The sequence below is a fragment of the Filicampus tigris genome, chromosome 16 (genome assembly GCF_054856515.1).
Source record: "Filicampus tigris isolate MCC_2025a chromosome 16, RoL_Ftig_1.0, whole genome shotgun sequence".
In the NCBI taxonomy this organism is placed as follows: Eukaryota; Metazoa; Chordata; class Actinopteri; order Syngnathiformes; family Syngnathidae; genus Filicampus; species Filicampus tigris.
The window spans coordinates 3,586,356-3,614,353 of NC_141232.1; the positions used below are offsets into that span (position 1 = coordinate 3,586,356).

At 47.3% G+C, this 27,998-nt stretch overlaps 2 protein-coding genes across 5 annotated transcripts; both read right to left on the reverse strand.

Moving 5' to 3' along the window:
- Positions 1-233: 233 nt before the first annotated feature.
- Positions 234-27,998, reverse strand: LOC147134129 (uncharacterized). 4 transcript variants are annotated; one of them, XM_086055640.1, is made up of 21 exons: positions 27,952-27,998; positions 27,582-27,682; positions 9,582-9,659; positions 9,426-9,491; positions 8,220-8,371; positions 8,017-8,101; positions 7,775-7,916; positions 7,567-7,693; positions 7,344-7,461; positions 6,717-6,773; positions 6,316-6,384; positions 5,863-5,952; positions 5,673-5,776; positions 4,377-4,866; positions 4,173-4,271; positions 2,435-4,090; positions 1,884-2,031; positions 1,545-1,662; positions 1,314-1,473; positions 913-1,005; positions 234-628 (listed from the first exon to the last, which is right to left on the reverse strand). In XM_086055640.1, exons 5-21 carry the CDS (start codon positions 8,339-8,341, stop codon positions 515-517), a joined length of 3,792 nt encoding a protein of 1,263 aa, XP_085911766.1. In that variant the 5' UTR covers positions 8,342-8,371; positions 9,426-9,491; positions 9,582-9,659; positions 27,582-27,682; positions 27,952-27,998; the 3' UTR covers positions 234-514. The 4 variants fall into 4 exon arrangements, with proteins under 4 accessions (XP_085911766.1, XP_085911767.1, XP_085911765.1 ...); XM_086055641.1 differs by lacking the exons at positions 27,582-27,682; positions 27,952-27,998 and adding an exon at positions 10,729-12,424 and having other exon boundaries at positions 7,980-8,070; XM_086055639.1 differs by lacking the exons at positions 27,582-27,682; positions 27,952-27,998 and adding an exon at positions 10,729-12,424.
- LOC147134130 (noggin-like) lies at positions 15,215-27,703 on the reverse strand. Its single transcript, XM_086055645.1, has 2 exons — positions 27,582-27,703; positions 15,215-17,413 (listed from the first exon to the last, which is right to left on the reverse strand). Exon 2 carries the CDS (start codon positions 16,981-16,983, stop codon positions 16,279-16,281), a length of 705 nt encoding a protein of 234 aa, XP_085911771.1. The 5' UTR covers positions 16,984-17,413; positions 27,582-27,703; the 3' UTR covers positions 15,215-16,278.

The window sequence follows — 27,998 nt, forward strand, 5'->3', positions numbered from 1 at the left end:
ACAAAATACCAAATATTTTTGGCTCATCTTAAGCTTTTGTTTTACATAATTGTGATTGTTACTTTCAAATAATTTGACTAAACATTTTCTATACTGCTAATTCCATTTTTTTTAACGGGACTTTTGTTGTGAAGTACCCATGTGGAGGTTGCCTGTTTCCCCCCCCCCCCCAACACTTCAACTTGACAGTCATCTCTGGATGCTTTGTATCTTGTTGACTCAACAAAAAAAGCTCACTTTTTTGTCTTTATTGTGAGTGAAACACAAGGAAATATTAAATACTCGACTCAAACAAATAATAAATATGAACATTCCTGAAATGTTCAAGTCATTTTTCAAACAGAAATGACAGAACAATAAACACAAGAAATATTTACAACGGCACGAACAAAATGTACAAAACAAAAGGACAAACTTTCAAGGGTTGCCCGAGATTAATTTTGAAATACAGAAATAATTTATGTGCTACATGAGGAACAAGGGGCGGGGCTTCAACCTGCTACTTCCTGTGCTGTCATTCGTCGCTCCAGTAAACTCTGACCTGCTGCGCGGCTTGCAGTTTGTCCTGCAGGGCGGCGACCTGCCGCCTCAAGCTCTGGAGCTCGCTCTCCTTCACGCGCAGCAGCAGCTGAAAGCACAACCTTACTCATTCCTTACACCCGAAATTTTTTTTTTAGAGTAGGCCTAGATAGTTCCTAAACTGAAAATGTCTTTTGTCGGGATTTGTGAGAAGTAAATTAATGAAAAGCAGGAACTGCGTTGGGAATCTTTTGTTGGAATTCCGATTTATTGGACCTATCCATCCATAGTTCCCAAAATGTACCCGAAAAATGCTTTTACAGTATAGTAACGCATTGTGGGATACATTTACTCACTATATAGTTGAAAGGGAGTGCAATTCAGTCCACTCACCTCCATCTTATAAATGCCGGCATCCTGATTTGCGGGAAGTACCTCCCGTTTGGTCAGTCGACTGACCTCGGCCGCCAGATGAGTGCTCAGCTCCTGTAAGACGACACAAAAGTGACACCAAAACTGAACGCCGAACGATGGGACGGAGACCAAGCCGAGAAGAGCGAAAGCCCGCAAATAATTGGCAGCATGTAGAATGCCACAAGATGGCGGCAAAGCAGTAAAAGAAAGGATCATAAAGCATCAACACCACGCGTTTAAACGTGACCGCGACTTTGGCAGCCACGATGAAATCAACCCGAATAGTCGGCGGTATTTACATTTCAAATACGGGCCCTGCAACATATTCTAATCAAGCACTTTCTCAAGTCATCCTACGGGCGTCTCCAGCGTGTTCTGACCTGGTTTTGGTCCATCAGGTCCTGGTTCTCCTGCTGCCGCTGACTCAGCATTTTCCTCTGGTCATCCAGTTCCTGAGTCATGTGAGCAATCTCCACACACTTGAGCGTGAGGCAATAGGACAGCTGCTCCAGCTCCTGTTGGCAGGACGCCAGCTCCTCACTGCACGCACGCGGACACGCAGGTTGACGCGCTGCGTGCCAACATGCCAACCGGCCGTGGTAGGCGTGTACCTGTGTAGTTTGTAGACTTCCTCCATGAGCGCGTTTCCTGTCACGTTGAGCGTTTGACATCTCCTCTGCACTTCCTTGTCCAGTTCCACACGGTGAGCGCGCTCGATGGCCTCGATGGCTGACGCCGACGCACAGGAAGTTGAAAACACAGCAACGCACTTCTTTTTTTTTTTTTAAATAGAGTGGGTGCGACTTATATGAAGGTGCGGCTTATAGTCCGGAAAATACGGTAATATTAGTATTACATTTTTTGCCTTCAAGTAATAATAATAGTGAGTGTTGGCCCTACTAGCGCCCCGTATTGACCAGCCGACACACACGCACAAGGGCGCATCTCACCGGTTGCCGTAGCGACCGCCTCCTCGTTCAGCATCCTGTCTCTCCCGGCCAGGAGGCAGTCAACTTCCTGCAGGTGTTGCCGCTGCAGCTCCTCCGTCGCCTTCACGTGACAAGCCTCCATGGCGGCCAGGCCGCGCTCGCACTCCGCCTGATGCCCCGCCCCCAAAAAAGTTGAGAGTTGACAGTCTTCAACAATCTAATTTTGCTCATCCTTAAAGTGGAAGTCAAGAATATGTCCTATGCAGGCCCGCAAGTTGAAACAGGGCATTCTGATTAATATTGCGTTTGTGGACTAAGACTCATTTTGAGCCATCTCGGGGGGCGGCCATTTTGTTTTCTGTCGACTGAAAATGACATCACAACCGCTCACAACCACCAATCACGTCTCATATTCAGAAAACAGGTCAGCCGTGATTGGTCTTGGTGAGCAGTTGTGATGTCATTTTCAAATCGACAGAAAACAAAATGGCCGCCCCCGGAGAAAATACGTTTGGGTTGACTTCCGCTTTAAATGAATCGATCGTAAATGTCTCGGAAAGCGAGGCGCCTACCTTCAAGTTCTGCACCTCCTCGTCATGTTGTAATTGATCCGAGCTCAGTTTTTGTCTGCTGATTGACAGCTGCTCCTCCAGATCCGTCACGCGACCCGTCAGCGCGGCCACTTGACCCGCCTGCCGGCGCCCTGTCGCTTCGGGGCCTTCCTCTTGCGCTTCCCGTTGCGTCTGGCTGCCGGCGTCGGCGGCATCGGCGGCTCGCTTCTCGCCGTGGGAAAGTCTCCTTCGCAGCTGCGCGTTTTCTTCCAGCAGGCGGTCGCACTTGCTGGTCACGTGACAGCAGAAGGCCGCCTCGGTGGAGAAAATGAAGGTGGCGCGCAAACGCTCGGCCGTCAGCCCCACTTTGTCCCGCGCGTCGGACGACGCCGCGTTGATCCAAGACGAGAAAATCTGGACGATCATCCCCAAAAACTCTGCGCCGCCGTCGGGCGCGTCGGCAAGCTCGCCGTCGTCCGACATCCTGCCGCTTTCCGACGCGGCGGCGCGGAATTGGCCGCCGTCTTCCGTGGGAAGCTTCCGCCCCGACGTCGACGTCTGATTTCCCGCAAGCATCTGCGGCGCCGCGTCACCGGCAAGCTCCTCGTCTTCCCCTTGTGGGTGGCAAGCGTTGGCGTTGACGCCATCCAACAGCGCGCTCCAAAGCTCCTCCAGTTTCAGCTGGCAGGAAGCAACCGGATGCCTCGCTTCCTCTTTGCCTCCAGTCTTGCTCTTTCCCGCTTCCAGTCTATCGACCACCTCCAGGAACCGGTCCAGAACCTTCCACCTGAGCATGCTCCACTCCAGCATTTGGTGCCTTCTTGCGTCGGCGGGGGCGAGCCTCGCCACGTCGGCCTCGTTTTGCCCCTCGGGTTTCCCGGCGTCCCTCAGGGCTCTGTTCTCCGCCCGCAGCTGCTTGCAGCTGAGCTCCGATTGGCGCAGCTTCCTCTCCAGCTCCGTCAGCTTGGCCTCGGTAGCTTGGAAGCAGCGCAGCAGGAAGCCCTCGGCGTTCCCGGCGCTCGCCGCCTCCACCTTGTCCACGCGGGCCTCCTCGTCCTCCTCTTGCCGGCGCAGGAGGACCTCGGCGTCTCCCAGCCTGTCCTCCAAGGAGGTGATGAGGGCCTGCGCCTCCAGGAGCTGCTGGTCCTTCTCCACAAGCTCCCGCTCCAGGGCGTCCATTTTTGCGGGAAGCGGCCCGGCACATTTGAGACTCATCTCCTCCTTGAGACGTTGGATCTCGCGGTCGGCCTCGCTCAGCTGGTTGAGCATCTCCTGGTTGAGCTGGTCGAGGGCCTCCTTCTGGCCGCTCAGGATCTCCACTTCCTGGGAGAGCTTCCTGACCTCCGCCCGGTGGCCGCCCGCCTCGGCCAGTGCGTCCGACGCGGCGGACCGCCGCTCGCCTTGGAAGTCCGGACGCGCTGGACCGTCCGTCCCGGGAAGCTGACCTCGGTCACACGTGAAATCCTCCGCGTCGACGGGTTCCTTTTGAGCTTCGGCGTCCGTCGGAAGGTCGGAGCTGTCCGACGCCGTGCTGGCCAAGCTCTCGCACCAGACGGGAAGTACATCCTCGTCCGGTTCGTGCGTCCACCTTGCCGGGATTCCGCTTCCTGCAATTTCAACCGCCGGACTTTCACCCAGAGGGTGAACGTCGTCTCCGGATTTGTGAAAACTTTCCAACTTTGGCAAAGACAAGAGAGCAGGAAACGTGACGCTGATGTAGTCATAACATTCGGCCGAGGAGACGAATGCCGATGTTTACCGTTGCGCTGGCGTGATACGAGGACCACATGCTCAGACGGGCTTCCAGCTCCTGTCTGCCGCGTTCCGACAATTCCAGCTGACGCTTCAGATCCTCAAACTTCCGACACAAACAAACAGCTGAGTCGCTAGATTGCTCTCTGGCCACGCCAACTCAACTCACCATCCCGACAACGAAATGACACACGGCAACTAAAGTACTGACCGCCTTCTTGTAGTCGTGCGCGGGCGCGTCGGCGTTGTTGTTGTTGTTGTCGTCGCTGTTGATGTCGAGGATCTTGGCGTTCCTGAGCGAGTTCTTCCTCTCCACCTGCTTCCAGCAAGCCTCCATTTCGTCCTTCAGACTGGCAGCGGCCGCCGCGTCGCCCATCACCTCTCGGCCGGGGGACAAACCCAGGATGCTCTCGTAGCGCCTCCTCCTGGCCTCCCTCCTCCTTTTTTTTTCCAGCTCGCCATACAGCGGGTGAGGCGGGGGCGGGGGCGGCGGCGGCGGCGCGGACTGATCGACATCCGCCGTCGATCCGCCGGGAGGCCGAAAGTTGTTCCAGTCGAAGGTCTTGTAGCGGCCTTCCCGCCGTCGCTCCAAAACGCTGCGGGGCTTGGAACGCCGATTCGGCTCCGACCGATCCGGAGCCACGTCCGGTTTGACCAACGATTCCGGGTCGGGGCTGAGGAGCATCAGCGAGCCTGATAAACTGCATGTCGTGCGCACGTGTAACACATGTTGAGTTGATACTGTACGTAGGAAGTTTATTTACTAGAAAAGTGAAAAGGAGATTGAGCAAAATGTGTGTGGAAGTGGGTGGGAAATGTGCATGTTCACAAGATGGTTGACATCTTAGTTTATATTTAAATTAGTTAACGTGCTTCAGTTTATGTTCATAAGATAACATGCAACATTAAAGCGGAAGTCAACGCAAACATATTTTTTATGTTCCCAACAGGCCCACTGGTTGAAACAGGGCATTCTGATAAATATTGCCTTTGTGGAATAAGAGTTAACCCACTCATTTTTAGCCATCTCTGGGGGCGGCCATTTTGTGTTTTTGTCGACTGAAAATGACATCACAGCTGCTCACAACCACCAATCAGGGCTCAGATTCAGAAAACAGGTCAGCCGCGATTGGTCCTAGTGAGCGGTTGTGATGTCATTTTCAGTCGACAGAAGACAAAATGGCCGCCCCCAGAGATGGCTAAAAACAAGTGCATTTTGATGCTTCATTTATATTCCACAAACACAAAATTAATCAACTAGTGGGCCTGCTGGGAACATATTCTTGAAAAAAAAGTTTGGGTTGACTTCCGCTTTAAGTAAGTTAATGTCTGGCAACCGTTTTTGCGAACGTTTGCGACCTTGAATGAACCCTGACGTGAACGCAACATTCGCTACCTTCGCAAATGTTCGTATTTTTTGTAACCTTTCACAAGTTGACCTTTGCAAGTAAAATATACACCAGTTGTATGTTCCCAATCTAATGTATTCAAGCTTTAAATAAGTTACCTGGCGACATCAGGAACAGTGTGCACATTTTTCAGCAGAGCTTGGATCCAGTTCCTCCGTATTCCCGCCGTCATGGCCGACAGCGTGCAGATGTTGCTCGGAGTCTGGAAGATGTTGGAAGAAGCTTCAAAGTTCACATCGGTAAGGAAAAAAAAAAAAATTCATTCCAATGCCAACTCTTTGGTCTTACGTGGATCTGTAGGCCATAGTTCTTGTGGACCTGCTGCTCAGAGACTTTGAAGCACTCGCTCAGGTCCACTTCGCCTTCTTGCTCGGAAGCCTGGCGTGGAAGGAAAGAAAACAGCACATCCACGTCACGGTAAAGAAAGACAACATAAAAATTACACTCCACGATTACAAAATTGACATAATCGTAAAAAAAACGCTTATTAATTTTGCACCTTTTTAAAAATTTCATAACGACTAATTCTATAAATTTTGTTTGGTCCGAATGGATGTTACATAATTATAGTGTTTCAAAGAAATGTATTTGTCTTTACATTTTTTACATTTCAACATTTTCTTGTTTTGTACCAAAAAATAAATGATCATTTGAATAATCGTGATCTCAATTACTTCCCAAATTATCGAGCAGCTCTAACAAAAAGCCGCAAAATAACAGAAAACCAGCTTGTAGACAAACCTCCTCGGCCACGGCGTCCTTGTAAAACTTGAGGCAGTCGGCTGACAAGACAAACCAGTACTTTCTCCACTAGAGGGAGACAAACACAAAGTTGACACACACTTGAAAGAATTTTTTGGGGGACGATAATGCGATGAAATTCTAATCAAAAGATACTTTAAAAATCAAATGTGGCCCTTGAACACAAATGTTTTTATATTGCAACGATTAATCGACAACTAATTGATTATCACATTATTATTTTGATAATCGCTTAGTCGTAGTAATAAGGCGTTATCTTTAAACTGTCCAAATCCTCCGATTTCAGCCTCTCACCAGTGAATATTCTCCAATTTCTGTAGGACTGATTATGTCTTTCCAAACACCTGGTTCATACTAAATGGTGTGTGGTTGACGTTTACCTGAGCATCGTTGTCGAGCTTCACCAGCCAACCTTTTTTGAAGTTTAGCAAATCGGGCTGCAAAAAAGAAACATTTTATGAAAAAAAAAAAAAAAAAAAAATCACAACGGTGACGTCGCTTTAAGTTAAATGGAACGGTTGGTTCAGTTTGCGTGGGGCGCTCAGCGGTGAGGATTAGCCCACCGCTGAGCACCGCGGGGGGTGCGGGTGGTTAGCGGGGGCGGGGGCGGGGGCCGTCCCACCACTGGATCACTGAACCGAGCGCTGGAGGCTTTTAGGAGATCCTAATCCAAAATCCGTTTTGTGGAGCGGGTCCAGAAAGGCTTCGACTTCTACTACAGAACTTGTGCACAGCATTCACGTCGTCACTTGAAAATCAGTCAATGTGATTGTGTTCATTTGAATCATTTTTGTGAACGAGTGAGGGAGGAATGAATGAGCGAGGGAGTGTCAGTGAGTTAAAGTACTTAGTGAGTGGAGTGATGAATGAGTGAGCTATTTTCCTGAAAGAGTGAGTAGGCACATGAGGATGAGGGCGAGGGAAGCGTGTTGTGTATGATCTTGAATTCACACGTGAAGAGGCTGCGAGACACAAAGACGATACTGCCGACGTTCGCGAGCGTTTACCTCCCGCTCGGCGGGGCGGGCGTCACTCCTGCCCCACCTGGACGAGTACATCCTCATTTCTTGCTCCATCCTGGACGCCTCGCCACTCATCAAGTGCTTCCCCGCTGCAAAGTCACAGCTGCCAAACGGCAAGAACACAAACATTGATCACGTTTGATTGATTGATTGATTGATTGATTGATTGTCTCCATGTTTTGTGAGCGGGAACGTGATTGGTAGTCACCTTATGTGGTTAGCGTCCATGTTGTTAGCGCACGTTTGGACGAACTTGGTCTGCTCAGCCAGAGCGTCGCATGGATGCAAACTTTCACGCGCCAAGTGTGCGTCGCCGGCATCGCCCACGTCGTAGTCTGTGCAGGGGAACCGCAGAAGAAGAAGTCATAAGGCAGGACGCGATGGCACAGGGAGGAGCTGTGACGTTTGGACTGCACCTGTGGCGAGGGCGTGTAGAGGGCCTATGAGGTCACTTCCTGCTACAGTCCAGACCTGTTGGTCTTCCTGCCAATGGCCGCTGCCTGCCACTGGCGCTTGAAAGGCGTGGCCCGGGGCTGCCATCTTGGCGGGTGAAGGTTCCTGTGAGAAGAAGAAAAAAAAAAAAAAAAAGAGGGGTTGATTTGAGGAACCCTCCTTGGCAGCGCTGGCTGACGTTGCCGTGACGATGTTGATTTGGTACCTGCACGCAGTGGGTGTCCACTTTGCGTTTCTTCTTGAGGTTGTTGACGTTGGCCTGCACAAAGACGGCCAGCTGATCAGTCCAACTGGCAGGAGGACACCAAACAGGAGGCGTTAGGACGGGGAAAAGACGGCGGCAAGCGCCAAGGCAAAAAAGTGAGAGGACGGGAAGTGAGCCGAGCGTCCGTCGGCGCGAGCGCCTACCCGCCGATGGTGTCCTTGTTGTCGGCGCGCACGTAGACTCGCTGGCGCGCGGTGACGATGCACAAGGCGTTCTTCTGGCCCGTCAGCGCCTCGGCGTCCAAAACGGCCGTGCAAGCGTTCATGTCCAGCGTGCCCTGAGGCAAAGTGCTCGGCTGGAGGGCAGAAAGCAAACAACAGCGGCGTTACCATGACGATGGCGTCAGGACGAACACACGATCTTTAACCTCTAGGATTGTTTGGATTGATTTTTTTTTCTCTCTAGTATTTCTGATTTGGTGATCATTTTTGCCTTTAGCTTGTGGCGCGGAATTTTGTCTGAACTTGTTTACATGGTTTATGAAACAAAGCAGAAAAAAATGCTGCTGTTTCAGGAAAAATTCTACCTGTTGTTGAACCTAAGCCTGAATGAATTAATAAATAGGACTAAATATTAAGAGATGGACCGATATGCTTTTTTTCAGGGCCGATGCCGATTATTAGTAGTCAAGGAGGCCGATAACCGATATTTGGGGCCGATATTCATTTTCAGTGCAAAGGAAAATATTGGCATCAAAATCTAAAGAAAGATTTATTCTTATCTTTGCTGTAACGTCTTTAAGCATGTTTATTGAACAATGTTTAAGGTTTGCATAATGGTGATTTTTTTAAATCATTATTTCAAGAAATGTTTTGACAGTATACATCTGTTATAAAATTCTAACAAAAAGTTCAAGGAGCATCCGGGATTGTCAGCATGTCTTAAAAAGGATAAATGAAAACTTAAAACAATAGCTCCATGTAGTTTTCTACAGTAAATGAAAATGACAGAAATGTTCAACTTTCACATATCTTTGTTTTGATTTCCACAGTTTTAAATTGATTTATTATCGGCCAGCAGAGTTTTTAAAAAGGACGATGCCGATATTCGTCAAAAAAGACAAATATCGGTGGCGATAATCGGCCCCGCCGATAATCGGTCCATCCCTACTAAATGTATTTTTATCATTACGAAAACCTGATGTGGTAGAGAAAAAACACGGAAAGTTTGAGCAGAATCAGCGCAAAAAAAACCCCCCGATGATTACAAAGCCGAATTAACATTTGAGGGGAGTTGCAAAGGTTAAAGCGAGGGGGGAAGCCGGAGGGGGGGGGGGGATGTGCATTAGCGGTGGGACTAATCCTAAATCCTCTGCGGAACATCTGGAGCAACATGGCAGCCCGCCTCACCAGCTCATCCAATGCGAATGTCACGACGCCGTCTTCGTATAGCACGAAGAAACGCCGCTGCCATTTCTGGTGGGGGGGGGGGGGCGAGGGGGGGTCAAAAGTCAGAACAGCATCATCGTCTTCATCATCACGGTGTTAAGGGCGGCGCCGCCTTACCCGTGACCTGTGCGTGGCTTTGTCAAAGTCGGTCCCCTCGGGCGCCAAACACAGCCAGCCGCCGTACAGCGCCTTGGCCTGCGCACAACGACGACAACTTAACAGTCGACGCGAGGCCGCACGCACACAAAACAAGCATTTCGTGTTCACGCCTGTGGACAATGCAGTCTTGTATGACGCGAACATGCTAAAACGCTTTCGGAACATGGAAGGAAGGCTGAGCCCAGATTTGAAACCTAGGACCGCTTGAAAAGTTTTAAGCACTTTTAAGTGACTAGCAAAAATGGCATCAGTGGTCCTAATGTTAGCAACATTTGCATTCCCTGCCAAGAGCATTTGGCCTAACAATATTGCACGCAAAGCTACAGTTTCATATACTGCACATTTTGCTGCATTATATTGACATCACTGTCAATAATGTTCCACTTCCCACTTACCTTTATATTCGGGAGTCCTGACTAGGAACGGCTAATACGAGTTGGCAGTCGTAAGTGCCTAAAATGAATGTTATCATTTTTAAAGTGGAAAGATGCTTTTTTTTTTTTTTTTTTTTATTAACTGCTTGTAATTTTGTTGAAAATGAGGCGTTTCTCCTCATTTATAACATATCTACACATGTAGCAATTTATTGAAACAAGACAATGCGCTTTTTATGAAAACAATAAAGATAGATAGATAGATAGACAATGATTTATCGATAAGTTTTAGAAAATCAAATCAAATGCTGGAGGGGCTTACTGAGGCTACATAGATTTTTGACAGATTTTAGCCCCGGTGTAGCGCCGTGCCTGAGCACCATAAATTGTCCAATGGTCCAACATAGCACCAACTGAGAACCAATTAGTTCTTGGATATTAAACTCGAAAGAAGTCCAAGGTGCTATTATGAGCTTTTCAAAGAACCAGCAACGAACCCCAGTGGACGACAAGGTGCCATGACCAGCGGTTGCTTTGCAGCACCTTTGGCTTTCCATTTATTAAGTGTACGCTGAAGAGGACGTCACGTGATTCAAGGGAACTTTCATGACGAAAAGAAGCTAAGCGGCAGTAGCTAATTGAAGCTAGCAATAATTACGAGCCGTTAATTAAATCCGAACAGGGCTAGTAATGAGAAGGCTTTGCAATGCAATGTTTCGGTTTGTCCTTACGTGCTCCATTCGTGGGTGCGCGGGCACGTGCAGCTCGCGTGACTTGAAGCAGTTCTGACATTTGCTTTTGTTGAAAAAGTTGGCCTGGAATTTCTCGCACGGTCCGCCCGACATCTTCTGGTGCTTCGTTTTCTTGTTTTTGTTGTTGTTCTGGAAGTTGCTGCTGCCCTCCTCGTGTCGCTGTCTTGCGCTCTGTTCGTCTCTTGTGTCCTCCGCTCGTCTGTCACTCGCACGTTAGGCGACGGCCGACGTCACGAGCACAACGTCACCCTCATGACGTCAACGCACGTATCAATAACGAGAAAACACAATTTACACACAAAAAAAAAGTCCTCGTGTGGAATCGAATGTCTGCTTGTAACACAGTATGAAAATAAAGGAAAATTCGCTTTCGATATAGGGGGAATCTGTGCATCGTCTGGTGAATATTAACAAGTTTGGAGATATGTGATTATTTAATGGATCTTTTCAAAGCTTTTTCAAGACCGTATGTCGTATACCTTTTACGAAAAATCGTATTGGTCCCTGTGGGGAAATTAAGAAAGCAGACGACAGTAAAAATTCACTTTTACTCGTGCACTTGAGTACATTTCAGATTCCACACTTTTTTCCTTGTAATTACATAAGTATATGTACTTCTACTTAAGTACAAAGTGTGAGTACTTAAGACACCTGTGGCAGAGATGTGGAAGTGATGCGAAAGATGAAACAGGTCAGGTGACGCTTGTCAGTGCCACTAGATGGCGCTGTTGCACTTGAAAACTTAATCGACAAGCTGTTATTTGTTAACGCCACAAATGAAAAATATTGGCACATCAGGTGACTGAATGACACTGCTTTTGATATGCAGACACTTTTAACTATTTGGTCACAAACCGAAACACAAATGAATAAAGTCTTCTTCTTCGTCTTCTTTTTAAATAAATAATTTAATTAAATGTGTGACCAATCAAAACGAACTGTGAGCACGCTCGTAACTCCAATCAATTCAGTTTTGTCCAGTGAAATGAAATGAAATCTCACGAAGCCATTCCAGCACCACCATTCTTTTGAATCAAGGAAAATGGTGCTGTATTTGTTTATATTTTTTTCCTTTTTTTTTTTTTGTCATCGGCAACATGGGTTGCTTTCACCAAAAACAGCAGTTGCTCATCCAAAAGCGGAGAAAGCGAGCCATTTGGGAAAAGAAACAAGCAGAACAGTGCGCGTTCAGCCTCATCTTTGCCTTTGTGAAACCTCAAACTACAAAACAACAAAAACGAGACTTCTGGGCTTCTTATGGCAAACTAAACTAAACTAAACTAAACTTTATTTACATAATAAGCTGAGCTCCACAACCTGAATCTTCAGATACTAAAATGTTTTATCGCATTCATTCCTCAAAACAGAATTAAACATTGTTTGAAAAAAAATGCATAAACCGCTTCATCTTGACTTTTAAATGTGCATGTTTGGACTTTGCAGGGACTTTGGAGGGCGCTGGAGGACTCCAGGCTCTGGCCTGAAGTCGGGACAGTGTCTTTTGCGCTTCCATTTCAAAGGGAAAGTTTGGAAACCCGATCGGGCTAGGCTGGATTCTAAATCAACAAAGTTGCGTTGATATTGAGAAGCTCGTCCGCTCGGGGACAACAAAGCGGGTCGTCCGTCTTGTCTCGCGCCACATCAGTCACCGCTGCGGAGTCGTCAAGTCTGAAGGCTCGAAAAACACGGATGGGAACATTGAGGCATTCCGCACCCTTCACACCAAACTTAATGGCCGTGTATGAATACACTTTAGTCTTCACTAGTAAGCCAATTCAGCAAGACAATACAACAACGGTGACTTATGAGTACTTTTTTTTTCTTCCCCACACTCATAGTCCATGTAAACAACAGGCAGTAAAGAATACAACTTGAAGTCTGTTTAAAATGGGTGGGTGGGATGAAACTGTAGCTGGATGCCGTTTTCAAGTTTTAGTAGTGTGAATGTGAATGCGATTGTGTTGTGACAAGCCAAAGCTTCACTTGAAATCCTACTTTTGAAATGTCTTGCACAATTGAAAGGAGTCACTTGTTGTTTTGGTTTTTGGGCTTTGTCAGCTCATCCTGGCAAATTACACTCTAAAAACAGTTGGGTTAAAAATAACAAAATTTGGGGTCAAAAATGGACCGATCCAGGAATTGGGTCAATTTGACCCACGTTCTTTTGTTGTTTTGTACAAAACAGATACATTTCTCGGGTTGTTTTGTACAAAACCAATTTTTGGGTTGTTTTCTACAAAAACAAAACAAAGTTGGGTCAACTTGACCCAAGCAGTGGATCGGCCCATTTTTTACCCAAAATTGTGTGATTTTTTAACCCAACTGTTTTTAGAGTGTACGTTACATTTGTTTTTTTTGGGGGGGGGGGGTGACTTTGTGTGGTTTCACGTGTAAAAAGTTTTTTGTTTGGCGTCTTGAAGGATTGAAAACCGGCATGCAGGCCCGCAATCTGATTGATGGCGTCAAGGTCGGATCAAACACGCCGGGCAAGAATTACTCCGCCCCACCACCCCCATCCCCCGTCACATTCCATGTCTGTGATAGGCCCGATTTTGAAATTGTTTTTTACTTCCATGTTGATACGGTGCCAACGTGGGCTGCGGCCCGCGTGTCAACTTGTGGAAGGTGGAAGGCAGAATCATGAAGAAAGGAAAAAAAAAAAAAAAAAAAACAGGAAGATATTTGCAGATGTAAAACGGTGGCTGGCTTTAAACACATTTTAACACATTTTAAATTATTCAAAGAGACTTTTGAAAGTATTTTGCACCTGGTGTAAAACTATTGCCCGCACACTTCCCCAAATAAGAGGCCGAGTGTGTTTGCTTCAAGCTGTCAGTTGAATTTTACTGTAAGACAGACACATAACAATGAAACATTGTACATTTAAACTACGAAATGTTCAACCTAAAGGCACTCGTATCTCACATCTTCCTTCCCCGTCTAAAGGACTACGAATGCAATTAATGTTCCAAAATACAGCAGAGTTCATTTTTGATTGTGTTTTTCTCAAAAAAATTGCACTCAGTACTAACATGCTGTAAAAATATTTGCTCTCTACCAATTGCAACTGCACAAACCACTAGCGTACTTAATGATTTGCCCTTCTTCTTCTGTCCGAAAAGCCGCTCAAAGGCGCATCAGCGCCACCTTGTGTCCTTCCACTGCAAGGACATGGTGTTCTGAAACACATCTCGCATTTTTGGAAAAAGCACGCAAGTGGAGGCACTCAGAACCGTAGCAGCGAGGAAAACGCAAGCCTTTGCTTTTCTGACCAGTTTGACAGACGCCAGCCGCGGACGTCTGAAGACGCTTCCTCTTGGAAAGCACGTCCGGCTTTTGGGTTGCCGAGAGGGCGTCCGCCTCGCAACCTCAAGGCGGGAAAAGTTGCCACGCTTCCTGAGCTTTCATAAACGCGCGCTTGGCAGAAGCGAGCGACATCAAAGCGGGCCGTGACCTCGCATACCAGCCCGAGTTCCGATTAACGAGCCCTGGACATCAAACGGCGGGATCGCCCCGCCATCGAAACCCGCCGCAGCACCTGCGATTCCCCGCACCCGCCCGGCCCCTGCTTCCCCCGCAACGGCAGACAAGAATATCCACACATCAGCCGTGATCGTTTGAACGCAGACGTTGTTTGAAAGCAGTCCAATTAGACGGCGTGTGGGAGAGCGCCGCGAGCTGGCACAGCGCCAGACTGCCAGGCCCCACCCACGCACCCACCAAACTCAGACAGGATGCGTATAAGTTGTTTTTTTTTTTTTTTTACAGGAAGAGTTTTTCAAAAGTAACACTAATGTCCCCTATTAATCCTAAATTTGAAACAAACAAACAAAAAAAAAAGGACTGGTATCACTGGTATGGGTAGCATGAAAAAAACTTGACCTTGAGATATGAGTTCAATTCATTCCATGACCATGTCCATATCTCAAAACACTCCTATCGCAAATCCTCCTTCCCCATTCAAACGAATGGAAATGACAACAAATTGTGCTGCTCTTTGTGGGGTGTGCGACTTGGCCACGTGCGGGGAACAATCAAATGCAGACTCTCAGTCAGTCGCAGTCATATTAGCCGTTCTTTGCAGAGGATAAATAATATATGATTGCGACTATTGTCATATTGTCTCCCTACATGCGTACCTGTTAGTTTTAGGGTTAGAACTCGGACACTGATGTTGGCACCAATGAGCTTTGCTGGAAGACTTGCAGCAAAAAAGAAAAGTAGCATTTAATGATTTTTCTTTTTTTTTTTGAATGCATCATTCAAGGCCTTCATTTTGGAAAATGAAAATTAGGAGCTCCCCTTTAAAGTTGGCAAACGCCTATTTGTCACCGCCGAGTTTCTTCTTTGCTCGGCCTCGTCCGTCCCAAAATGGCAACTTCCCGCTGGCTGCTTACCAGAAGACGCGAGTCATTGATGACATCATTGATGGTGCAAAGAAGAAGGCGAGCAAATTTATTCGAAATCATTTCAGTTCTTTTATTGCAAGAATATAAAGAATAAATAGCACCACACACACAAAAAAAAAGTCCTTAATTTACAAGATGGACGCTGGTCACCCGCCACAATGCACCTCTGACAAAGACAACATCTCCAGACTAGCGTCCGGCAACAAAGTCCGCTCTGGCTCCAAATAATACTGAGTGACACACGACATGTGCATTGGACGCCATGCAGGGATGGGCAAAGTATTTCCACATTCTGGAAAAATAAAACATGGCAGCAGGTCACCTTGTGCTGAGCAAACAATTAGGTCAACGTATGAGAAGCACGTGAAGGGGGAAAAAAACAAACAAATCTCAGCTTGCTGTCATCTTTGACATTCAAAAAATTGCACAATGGCTCAAACTTATTTTTTTTTTTTTATGAAAAATGTTGTGGTATGAAAAAAACGGGGGTACACATCTTAAAGATTTGGGGACATGGATTTATGTACAGTATGCTTGGATTGTTTTGCGTTCTATTGATGTAATTGATTTATATTATTATTAAATTGATGTATGCACTGAAGAAAAGTCATTTGAATGTAATTCATTTGAACATGTGCATCAGTTTACGGCATGATTACAATGTAGTATACTGACGTACATTATTTTCAAAGAGAAGAGGCGGAGTGACGTCACATGTTACTGATGAGCAACCAATGCACATGATCAAATGAATGACTTTTTTTTCCAGGTGAAATAATGTAAAACAAAATATTTGGGGGGGGGGGTGTTTCTTTTTGGGTGGAAAACGCATATTCCCCCGTTTTCCTCAGCGTCAATTATTCCCACATTTTCACTATCCCCCGCGAGTAGCGGGGGCACTGCATTTCCACACACATCTTTATCTGAGCTAGGTGAACAGAAACACGGCGTGTTGAAAATATTGAACCAGTCCTTTAAAAACTACCAAACGGTTGTGCTGGCATCCACGGCGAATCCGATCCGCTGTCCTTGCTGTTGACACTCAGCATCGGAACCCTGAAAGCGAGCATCGCGCGTGTCTTTTGTGGCGTCCGTCCCGAATCGCGCTACGCGAGGGCGTTTATGTGGCGCACGCGCACTTGCAGTCGGTGATGACCGGGTAGCGCACGGGGATCCAGGCGCACTTGAGCCCCGCCTTCCTGCGCGCGCACCTCCACCTGAGCACGGTGAGGTGCGCGGACGCGGCGGGTTTGCACGTCATCCCCTCCGGGAGCGAGCAGGAGCGCTTGGCCGGGCAGCTGCCTGCGCGCACGTAGCGCGGCCAGAAGCGCGCGCCCAGGTCGCTCCAGGAGTGCAGAACCGGGCAGAAGGAGTAAGCCCAAAGCCACTGCTGCAAGCGCCGCTTCAGCTTCTTGCCGCCCTTGTGGCGCCTCCCCAGCAGCTGCGCGTCCAAGTCCAGCGCGCGGATCTCCTTGGGCAGCTTCTGCCGCGTCTCGTCGTCCATCTCGGGCAGCTCGGCCGACTTGGTCTCCTCGTCCGACGTCGGCTGCAAAGGCGGCTGCGGCGGCGGCGGCGGCGGTGGCGGCGGCGACAGCGCCAGAAAGCGGCCGTCGAAGTCCCCCAGAAGCCCGCGCAGCTCCGTCTCGTTGAGGTCGCGCTCCCGGGGGTCCAGCGCGGGGTCCGGGTCCTCCCGCAAGTCCACGAGCGGGAGGCTGTCGCTGGGCACCGGCCGCAGCAGGAAGTAGTGCTGGCAGCCGGCGCGCTGCGCCAGCAGCCCGACGGACACGAGCAGCAGCGCGCACACGGCTGCCAGGTTGCCATCCATGTCAACGTGCACGGGCCGATGCGCAATTACGCGTGAGAGGCGTCCATGCTGAGCGAGCGGACGCCTCCTCGCCGGGCCCTTGTTGCGCTTCTCCGTCCGTCCCGGCGGCCGAAGGCCCCCCCTTTATATGCTAGGAGGCGCGCGTGATGTCACCGGACGGCCAAGCGCAGCGGTCAATGCGCGCTTGTTGTCTGCGGGACGACGAGGAGGAGGTGGAGGAGGACGGCATCCCCACGCCTCCTCCTCGATGGGCGTCAGGTGGGGGTGGGGGGCGACGCCCCCTGTCGCTTTTGCAGACTGCCAACGAGCAGCGCATCCGTCTCGCATTGGTCAGGCCTGTTAAGATGCGTAAATCCTTCTCGTGGCGCCTGAGAGCTTGTAGTGCAACATGTGCTGGATTCTTCGGCTCCCCCTTGGCAGTTTGCGAGCTCTTTAGAGAGGAAAACGGCGATACGCGGCAGTGGCGTGGCTGGACTGCATTCAACATGGGTTTGGAGGTCAAAGGGGCCGGATATTGCACACGCAAATAGAGGACTGAAAATCACTCAGCGGGGGCGGCTAGCGGAAGTTGGTAGACGGAAACACTAACGGAGGCCATTTTAAAATCATAGGCGGATATCGGCGGATATCGACGGATGGAGGAAGGGTACACTAAAAAAATAAAATAATCAAAAGATAAGAAGTTTGACCACAAGAGGGCTCACAAAATCCACCAACCCCACGTCATCGACGCTAGTGATAAGGGTGTACCTTAAAAAGTGCGCACAAAATGCTCCTTTGAATTGACACAAACAAAAACAAAAACCTGTGACGTGATTCCCAATAAGGAAACAGATATCGGTTGTTTTATCTGCACTCAGTCAAGAAATGAGCGTCAATTACACTTGACCTCTGCATACTGGAGGATTCATATATTCGTTTTTTTCCCCAATATTTTTAAATAATCTTCCCCCTCCCCGTTTTTCTCAGAAAACACATATCAGCATTTTCTGACGATTTTTATTTTTTTTTTACGTTAATTTTTTTTCTCCAATGCATTTCAGTGGGCATCATTTATATGCAGCTTTTCGCTTGAGGGTTGGCCCGGCGCTTCCTATTCCCCCGCGAATAGCGAGGCTCCACTGTAACGTCATGTCAATTGACTTCAATGGGCAAAAGCGATTTGCTATTCCAGATCTATTTAGTTCACAGGTTGGTCAATTAAACTCCTAAGTCACAGTATTAGAGTGTCCAGCTGGCATGCGGCTCCGGCAACACAATATGGCCGCCTGTTGGCTGCCAAGTAAACATCGGCGAGTGAGCGCCAGCTGCGGAAAGTGTCAGCAGCGAGCGTGAAGCTGTCTAAACTCGAAGATCGTTCTCGTAATCATTCGGTTCTTGACGACGCGGCGCAGATAAATGCCCGTTTGTTTGCTTTGTCAATGAGCTAATTCACGCCTGGTTTGGTTTACGGCCAAACGATGGCCAAAAGTCTGGAAAACGTCAGTGGCATGAACACCAGCGAACACCACTGAGTATTACACACCGGCACTCCAAAGAAAAAAAATAGACAGCATATCAAAATGGAAACTTGGGAGAATAAATGGACATTTTTTTTAAAGAAATAAATGTTGCAATCTTACAAGAACAGCCCAAAAAAATGTACGAATAAAGTCAATTTTTTTTCAAGAGAACAACTAATCTTACAGAAATATAGTCATATTTTGGTCTTTTTTTTTTTTTTTTAAATGTAAAAAATATTCAAGCTTGTCTTTGTAATTGCACTATATTTAATTGTAATGTTTGTTTTGGAACTGTGCATAATTCAAATAAATAAACCTATTAGGAATAAAACCTCCATCTTGTTTCTGATGAACACTTATTTGTGATGTTGCTACCCGGAGACCTAATTAAGTACTTTTTTTAGGAGAGCTAATTAATTTTTTTATTTATTTTTTAGGTTGCTACTTGGTGTCAAAAGTCTGAGAATCACTGATTTACAGTTTGGATTCTCTGTCCAGAAATAAAAACATCGGGCTCTGTGTTTGATTTGTTTTGGCAAAAAACATAACGACAGTTTTTGAGGACTAAGGTTGTAAATGACAGTTACTCAACTAGTTTGAAATGTTTACCATCACATTTAGCATGACCTTTGAGGGCTGTTCAGCAGCCTCAGAATGATTTCACCCTTCACAAAAATCACGCTATAATCTGCATATATAATGACCGTGCAGTTGACAAGAGTTGAGATGGCAAATTAGTTGGTGTGCTGATATTTTTTTTCAATAACCTTGAACCGGACAGGAAGTAATCTTACTGGTCTATAATTTCAAACCGAGAGAGGGTCAACATTTGTTAGAATGTTACAAAACAGTCTTCCATTTCTTGACAGCGACCCCAAAAAAAAAATTCAATTGACCAAATTTACCCTGGAGGAAATTTTGATGAACTGTGTGAAAGGTTTTCAAAGATCCCGAAGGGGTCAACATTTTTCCTAAATGTTTCTAGAACGTAATTTTTCACATTTTGCGGCTTGTTGTGGACCGCTTGAGCGGGGGTTCACCGTCGCTGCCGTTTCCTCGTCCGTCAGACGCAAACACCATAAGCCAACAACACCGAGTGCGACGTCAATTCGTCCCGGCGTCCCCGGCTAGCAGCGAAGAAGACAAAAGCGGCACGGAGCGAGCGTTCTTATCTACCCGCCTGCCGACTTTCACACCCGCCGCTAATTGCGGCCTCAAGCTGAACACACGCAGGCCCGTCCGCCGCTGTTGACTCTGGCGCTAGCTGAGGTTTGTCATTTGCTAGTTTGTTTAGCACTTTGCTCCCCCACCCCTCTCCTCCTCCATTACACAAACGCGTCATCACTCCTGCTTCTGCTACGCCAACTCACATCACCACCACCAATTGAAGCAATTTAGCAAAGTTATGACACCTCAAATTAATCTACAGTGAAGCCCCATTTATCACGGGGATACCTTGCAGACACCATACACAGAGACCTTATTTTTCTTACATATATATATATATATATATATATATATATATATATATATATATACACATATATATATATATATATATATATATATATATATATATATATATATATATATATATATATATATATATATATATATATATATATATATATATATATATATATATATATATATCTAAGGTTTGCTCAAGCAAACTTGAACGTCAAATCTTCAAACCTTTACGCTCATCCCTCGCCATATCACGGTCGACTTTTAATGCTCACAGGTTTTGAAGTGGTACAGATTTTTCGCTAAATCACGTCATTTTGCGCCGATCATTTTTCCACACTAAAGCCGCTCTTGAAGTGGAAGTCAACCCAAACATATTTTTTTTCAAGAATATGTTCCCAGCAGGCCCACTAGTTGATTAATTTTGCGTTTGTGGAACATAAGTTAAGCAGCAAAATGCATTCATTTTTCGCCATCTCCGCGGGCGGCCATTTTGTCTTCTGTCGACTGAAAATGACATCACAGCTGCTCACAACGACCAATCACGGCTCAGATTCAGAAAAACGGGTCAGCCGTGATTGGTCGTTGTGCGCGGCTGTGAAGTGATTTTCAGTCGACAGAAGACAAAATGGCCGCCCCCACAGAACGAGTGTATTAACACTTATACCACATACGCATTTATCTGAATGCCCTGTTTCAATGAGTGGGCTTGCATAGAACATATTCTTGAAAAAAAATGTTTGGGTTGACTTCCCGTTTGAAATGAAGTATTAAATGAAATATTAAAGTTGCTTCTGACACCCAGGCACTTAACGGGCAGACCGGCAAACCTGAGCTAACAAGGGTTTACTACAATCTCATTCACTGACACCCACGTCACTCACCAGGCTATGCCCCGCCTTTCAAAGCCAGATAATCCATTTTTTAAGATGGGCGTACCAGGCCGAAGCTAAAGGTTGCATCGAGGCACCTTTTAAGAATTCCAACAACCTTTCCGCCGAGTAATTCCGAGTCATCTCGCCCGTAGCTCAGGAAACCTCCTGAGCACAGATGAAATTCCGTCTTCATGACCAGAACAGTGTTCAATGTGGTCCACGCATGACTCCGGCCAGCAGCGAGTCTTTATTTGAGTGCTATCAACAAAAACGCCGACGTCGTTGATGGATGACTCGGCTCTCCATCAACCTGCCCGAGTCCTAAATGGAGCCTGACGAGCGGCGCGGTGGCACAGCGGGCGTCCCCGTTTGCAACGACGTCCAACCGTCGTTTAGGCGGGCCGGCAGAAGACACATCGGCGCACAAAGACGCTCGGGCCTCCTTGTCGGCCTCACAGACGCTCGCTTGTACTCGGCTCCCAATTGGCACTTCATAAATCAAGAATCTCTCTTGTGGGATAATAGTGGCCTGATTGTTCATCCGCAGTGGTGGGAAGGAACAAAGTACAAACACATAGTTGCTATCCAGTCGCCTTGATTCAAGCACTACAGATGACCGTGACCGAGAATCGTCACAGGCATATCGTTTCTGTATTTCAAGTGGAAATCTACCCAAATATGTTTTTTTTTTTCCCAAGAAGGCCCACTAGTTGAAACACGGCATTCTGATTCATATTGCGTTTGTGGAATATGAGTTAATCCACCCGTTTTTAGCCATCTCAGGGGGCGGCCATTTTGTCACTCCTGTTTGACTGATAATGACATCACAACCGCTCACAACGACCAATCGCGGCTCAGCTTCAGAAAACAGGTCAGCTGTGATTGGTCGTTACCTGAGCCCTGAGCAGCTGCGATGTCGTTTTCAGTCGACAGAAATGACAAAATGGCCGCCCCCCCGCCGAGATGGCTAAAAACGAGCGGATGAACTCTTATTCCACAAACGCAATATTTATCTAATCTGAAAAAGCACATTTTGACAAGGTGTATTTTCCAGCTGTGATCATTAGCTTAATGTAGCTAAACCCGAACCTTAACACTAAGCTTGACCATATCCTTCGAACTCTAACCCTTACCACAACCACAAGCACCACAAAATGGCTTTTGTCCATAACTGACACTTAACAAACTTTTTGTTTTGTGCTCCAGTACATTTCCAAGTCTGTACTTTTTTTTTTTTTTTTTTTACGGTAAGCACAGAAGTTGAGTCAGTACTTCTACTAATACCCGCAGAGTGGTTCATTTCAGCCAAGTATCTGTACTTGCGTACCGAGCGTGAGTGTCCATGCTGAAATTCCAGTCGTCTGGGTCGGGCCCGGTCTGCGTGGTCACATTGTCAACTCCCGTTGGTAGCTGAACGCCTTCCAAAAATAAGAGCCCTAATTGGCCCGTGTTTATTTCTGCATGGGGAGAACCGCTTAAGTGTTTTTAGCAGCTTGTTTGTGGCTCTCGCTGGGAGGTACAACTCAGTCCACGGCATGGAAAAGAGCCGGCGCAGCCCCCCCCCCGCCTCTCTGCGCCCCACCCCTACAACCTCCAACCTTTCTTTAATAAATAAGCCCTTTTATGCTAATACAGTCCGGTTGTGTGCGAGGCCGGCTGACATCATCGCGTGTTGACTCACGAGCAGATGAGTGATGCACGCGGACGACTCGCTGGCAAAAAAAAAAAGTGCAGTGAAGCTGCTGTCTGTCGGAGCGAGCTCGCACACAGCAGACCTCTTGTCACCTGCCGGGCCGCTGCCGGCCGGCCGGCCGGGCGAGCGGGAGGGAGGGAGGGAGGGAGGCTTGGGACGAGCACACAGGGCGGCTAGCCAAGACTGCCGGCGGCGGCGGTGGCCCGGCTCCACCTTGACGGCTCGTCACGGTGATTTACGCCACGCTGACGAGTCGCGCCAGCGTCGCTGTTTACCGCAAACGGGGAGACTTCAATCACATGACTTGACTACGATTGGACTTACAGTCAGTTGCTACGTTTCGGCAAATGCATATCAAGACGACGGGGCTGGTTTTTTTTTGTCCCGATTTGGCATCGTCCAGACCGAGCACATCAAACGCCCGACAATTTATGTCTTCAAAGATGATCCGATAGAAGATGAGTCTTCTGTCTGAGGTGTGCTAAGAATTGATTTGTTCTGATAAAAGGGTGCGAAACGTCACGGCTTATCTGTTGTCTGGGTTTGGTCACGTGATTCACGCAAGTTGAGCCCTTCGGCGCTGTGGTGGCATTTTTAGTTGACAGCAAGTTGCAGTACAAGGCAAAATGGCCGCTCGCCCAGATGGATAAAAACAGGTGGATTTTTTTTTTTCGTAATTCATATTCCATAAACGTGACAGTAATCAGAATGCCGTGTTTATACTAGTGGGGGCGACCTAGAACATAATATTATCAACATTTTTTGGGACTTGACTTCCTCTTTAAATATTAACAGTTCAATGTTCAGGAGCAAAAATGCTAATGTTTGTTTCTCATAAAAACACATTTTATTTGGGAGACTGGAATGGATTAATTGCATTTCCATTCATTTCAATAGGGAAAGAGGATTTGAGTGTTTTAAGTTGATGGAATAAATTCGATTGGTATCGCAAGGCTTAACCCTAAACATCAACTCGTCTCGACTAAACTTGTATGGCTTGGTCTGACATTTATTTTCTTCAATTTTGCCATTGTAACTTGGTCCTTGAAAGTTGCAGTTTTACACTTGAGACTTATTTTGGATTTACTTGATACCTACTGAAGCTCCACTTCTGCGGGTTACGCATCCCGACACGGCCCCGCGTCTCATTTTAACACGAAACCGGCGTGTGTGACTTGGCCGGCCGGCGAGACTTTCATTAGCGCTCGGCCGCCAACCCCCATGTAATATTTCCTGAGAAAGGAATGAAAAAGTCCAGGGCATGTTTACTATTCTGGTTAACGAGCCGCCGTTTGATTGACGCCTGGGCGCTCTAAACGGCAGCTCGGGTAGTCTGGCGCGGGGACGGCGACGTCTTTTGTGGCTTTGCGTTAGCCACCTGCCGCTAGCCCGCTAACGCCACCGTTGGCCGTTTCTCAAACGCATCGTCGACACCTGACGAAAACCCGCTGCGTCCATTTAGACTGTTCCACATATTCGTGGTTTGTTTTGAAAAGTTAATGGTGCTTTCTTTCTTTTTTAATAAGACAACATGAGCCAATGAGCGGCATGATTTCATCATACTGATGATTGTGAGTCCCGCCAGAGAGAAAGCGTACGGTGGAGCGGCAGCGGAGAGCGAGCGAGCAATCCAGTGAGCGTCGAGGCTTCAAGTCAGACAGTAAAGTGAATCCAGATGTGGCGTTATTATTAATATCTGTGGCTGATGAATGGGAAGGTAAAATTACAGGCGGGCGCCAGCCGGGGAGGCCCCGCGTGCCACCCAGGCGCTTCCCCCGCTCACCTCCGCCTCCGAGTTCGACACAAGGAGGCGCTGTGCTCACGCACGCACGCGCGCATATATATTGATTGCTCCCTATTGATGACATTTTGATGTGGGACGCGCCACGCAAGTGGCATTAAAAACCAACACCGTGCCGAGTATTTTTAACCAGCAAGAGGTGGGAGGTGATTTTAAAATGCAAATGGCACACCTATGTGAAGTCTCCCTTGAACATGTTCCCGCCTAAACGTCTCCTCGGATTTAACGATGGGTTAGCGCGCCGTGTTTGTGCTAATGAGCCACGCAATGATAGAAGCTTGCGGCGACAGTTTGAAATAAACAAAGTTTAATTCACTTTGTTTTCCGGGTTACTTTTAGAGTCAACTTGAGTCGGGAGTGGCAATAAACAGCGTAATGCATCTTTTTTTTTTTAAAAATTAAAATACTGTTCACCACTGCTTATTGTCAAATGAGATGAGTTGCGTTCACTGCCACCATCTAGCACTCGTATCTCAAATTTTTGTCCTCAAGTCAAAGCAAAATATCGTATCTTGAAAGCTCGCCAGTCTGGTCTAGGGCTGGGAAGTCGACCACAAAATTGGACAGCAAATTAGAATACAAAATAATCATCCTGACTGATTACTGAGTATCGATGAAATAATCGATAGGATAATCGATTCTAAAAAGTTTGTGACTCGTATCTGAAAACAACATTGTTGTGATAACTTCTGCAGCTGAACAAATACATGCCAGTGTCCAATTTTCATATTTCTGAAAGTCCCTCAAAGAACATCCAGCGTCAGTGCGGCCGTCTGCTTTCCTCCACACGTTCACGTGACAAAACGAGCACACGCAAGCTAATTAGGCGTAATGAGCGGAGCGGTCGCTCGCACAACGCGCTCCTTTCTGTCGCCGGAATAAACACGCCCGCCAAGTGTCGCGCACAACACGAAACGCTGCTCGGGGCGCACACACAAAAGTCATCCCACATTCAGTCAAGGTGAATATTTGCGAGGGAAAAGTTGCCCGAGAAAAGTGTCTGAGTTTTTCTTTTTGAGGCCACTCACATTCTGGAGGACCCAACGACTTCGACTCATCCAGCGGGACCACAAATGGACTCTTTTTCAAAAGAGCGATTTCATCGGATCTCCTTGGCGGGATTCTCGCGCACAAAGATGCGGGGCGGTGGAATCGAGCCAGTTTGTTTCCCAGCAATTTGTCGCCTGTTTGAGTTGAAATTAGAGCGTGGCGTAAACACAGAAACAAAGACGCTTCCCGCTGCTACTCGGACCGCCGCCGGTTTGTTTGACTACGCATTTTTCTCACGCAGAGCCGAAGGCGAAAGCGCCCCGGCCAGTTATCCACTCATTGAGCGTGTCAATGTTTGATCAAACTGGAATTGCGTATGCAGGAGGGGAAATCAAAATCAAATTCAATGATTTTCCATTTTTTGTCTGCTTCATGTGCACACGCATTTTCTTGTTGTGCCACGCACGACATGCTAGCGTAGCGCATCATCGGTGAAGCACGGCTGCCATGCTGCTGCTAGTTAAAAAAAAAAAAAAAAAAAGGAAAATTGGGGCGCATCTCATTTGGTTCCAGTCATCCCATTCCGACACGCTGGCCAGAATCTCTTTGATCCCCGAGATCTGCTATTTACACGGAGGCTACCGGGGACCCGCCCCCTCCCCCCCGTCCCACTATCAGGGCCAATAATGTGTACTCAACTAAACTAACACAATAAAAGCAATCATGTGCAGTTGCAAACAACTCAACGTCTGTTGACGTCTCACTGTGCTGAAGACTTGCACAGCACGCCTTTGCCACCCCCTCGGGGTCCCCCCCGACTGCCACAAATGCTGACCCCCCCCAGATTGCATTAAGATGGCCTGCGGAGATGGCGCGGCAGGGGGCTGAACTGAACTGTAACGCTGACCCCCTCCTGCCCACCACCCGCAAAACCCACCTCCCCTTTGATCACTGGCCCTCGGTGACAGTGCGCCATTCCACACCAGATTGCCATGTCACTACACACACACACACAAAATGGAAGAAACTACAGTGCCCCCCCCCTCCCACGGGGGACATGCCACCCACCATAGGTGAAAATCTGCACTATAGCGAGACCGTATAACAAACACCGTTTCATATTTTGACCCCTCCTACATGCATTTCAACTCAATGAGATGCACTGAAACGTATTAAAAGATACTTTATAAAAAACATTCCTTCATGCCTGTTGTCTCTCTTGACAACAATGAGCATTCTCTCAACGGAGTGTTGTCAACGTTTCTCCACTTGAAAATGTTGAGCTCACTGAGGGCAAGCCAATTTCCACACTGTTCCCCACAATTCCACATTTTGCCATGAAAATAAATCCCAGGCCGACAAAGCTGGCGGCAGGTAAAGCGCTTAAAGGGCTCGGATGATACGCGACCCCCAATAATCCGGCTCGTATATTTTGTCCGGGAGGACATCATCACGTTGTCGTTTTGAAAGATAGCAACCCCACGGAAGCCCGAGGGAAGCACAAGCGGCCAACCGGGGAGCAACATTGAGGCTCGCTCGTTTTCTGAAAGTTCCACCTTGCGCCACATGGCCACCAGGGGCAGTATAATTCAATCATGCGATCAAACGAGGAGTTTCACTCAACTATTGTATGCGATTCACAAATTTTTGTCACTCTTTACAGAGGATAAAGAATATGCTGTACGCCTGTCGTCATTTTGTCTATCTGCATGTATGGCTGCACCGTTTGTATTCAAATATCCATTTCGTAACTGCCTTTTAGAGAAGATTGCATAGCTCAATAAATTTGGAGAAAAAAAAAGCATCACTACTGAGCATGAAGTGTTTATGGCGCCGTTGTGGGCCAAGGCAAGCAAGAAGAAGAGAAAAAGGGTGACAGACGATGAAGAAGAAGCAGAAGCGCACGGTGGCTATCTGCTGTGGTCATCTGGCGCAGAAATGAGCAAAGAAAGGGAAAAAAAGTGAGCAAAGCGCTTGAAAAATAAACGGGCCTGCAGAGACGTTATTTTGTTACGTCTGGCAGACAGAGAGGCACCTGGGAAATCTGAGCTGACGTCCAGCGAGGGGGGGGGGCGGGAGTGTTGCTGTAAGGACGAGTGCGGAGGAGTGTGTGTGTGTGTGGGGGGGGGGGGGGGGTGAGTCGCCACATTGCTCTCATTGAAGAGCCCCGAAAATAAATCAAATATTGATAATAAAATGAAAAGATTTCAAAATGGATGTTTAGATTTCGCAACCTACTTCCAGTCTGGGATACACAAAACTTTACTCACTGATCTTGTTTGAAGTTTGTCAGCTCCTCTTCAATGTAGCAGATAGGACCAAGGTGGGGCGCAACATTCCCATGAGCGGACCGATGTCACATCCCGAAATGCTGAAATGTAAATTGGGACAGTTGGAATGCTTGGAGGTGCAGGTTTCAAATCTCTCCTGATTGTGCCATTGCGTAACATGCGCAATTGTGGGAAAATTTTGGGAATGTGAAAAAATACGAACTAACCTTATTTAAATGAATATTTAAAATGTTGAATGTTTTTTTTTTTTTTTTTTTTTGCAATGTCTTAATATTCTGATTCTCTTTTTGTAATGCGTTTAATGTTTTGTGTAAAGCTCTTTGAATTGACAAATAAAACTTGTCCTTGCCTCACACAGTAACGTCGTCTCAACCTGCAGGATCTTTGCATTTTGAC

Bases quoted from the DNA above. Each gene is read 5' to 3' on its own strand.
- LOC147134129 (XM_086055641.1), bottom strand. From the start codon at position 10,842: ATGTCGGGCGGACCGTGCGAGAAATTCCAGGCCAACTTTTTCAACAAA. The intron at 6,774-7,343 runs GTAAACGCTCGC...TCTTTTTTGCAG, and splicing joins CCCGCCCCGCCGAGCGGGAG to CCCGATTTGCTAAACTTCAA. The intron at 1,006-1,313 runs GTCAGAACACGC...GTCGTCTTACAG, and splicing joins ACCTGATGGACCAAAACCAG to GAGCTGAGCACTCATCTGGC.
- LOC147134130 (XM_086055645.1), bottom strand. From the start codon at position 16,983: ATGGATGGCAACCTGGCAGCCGTGTGCGCGCTGCTGCTCGTGTCCGTC.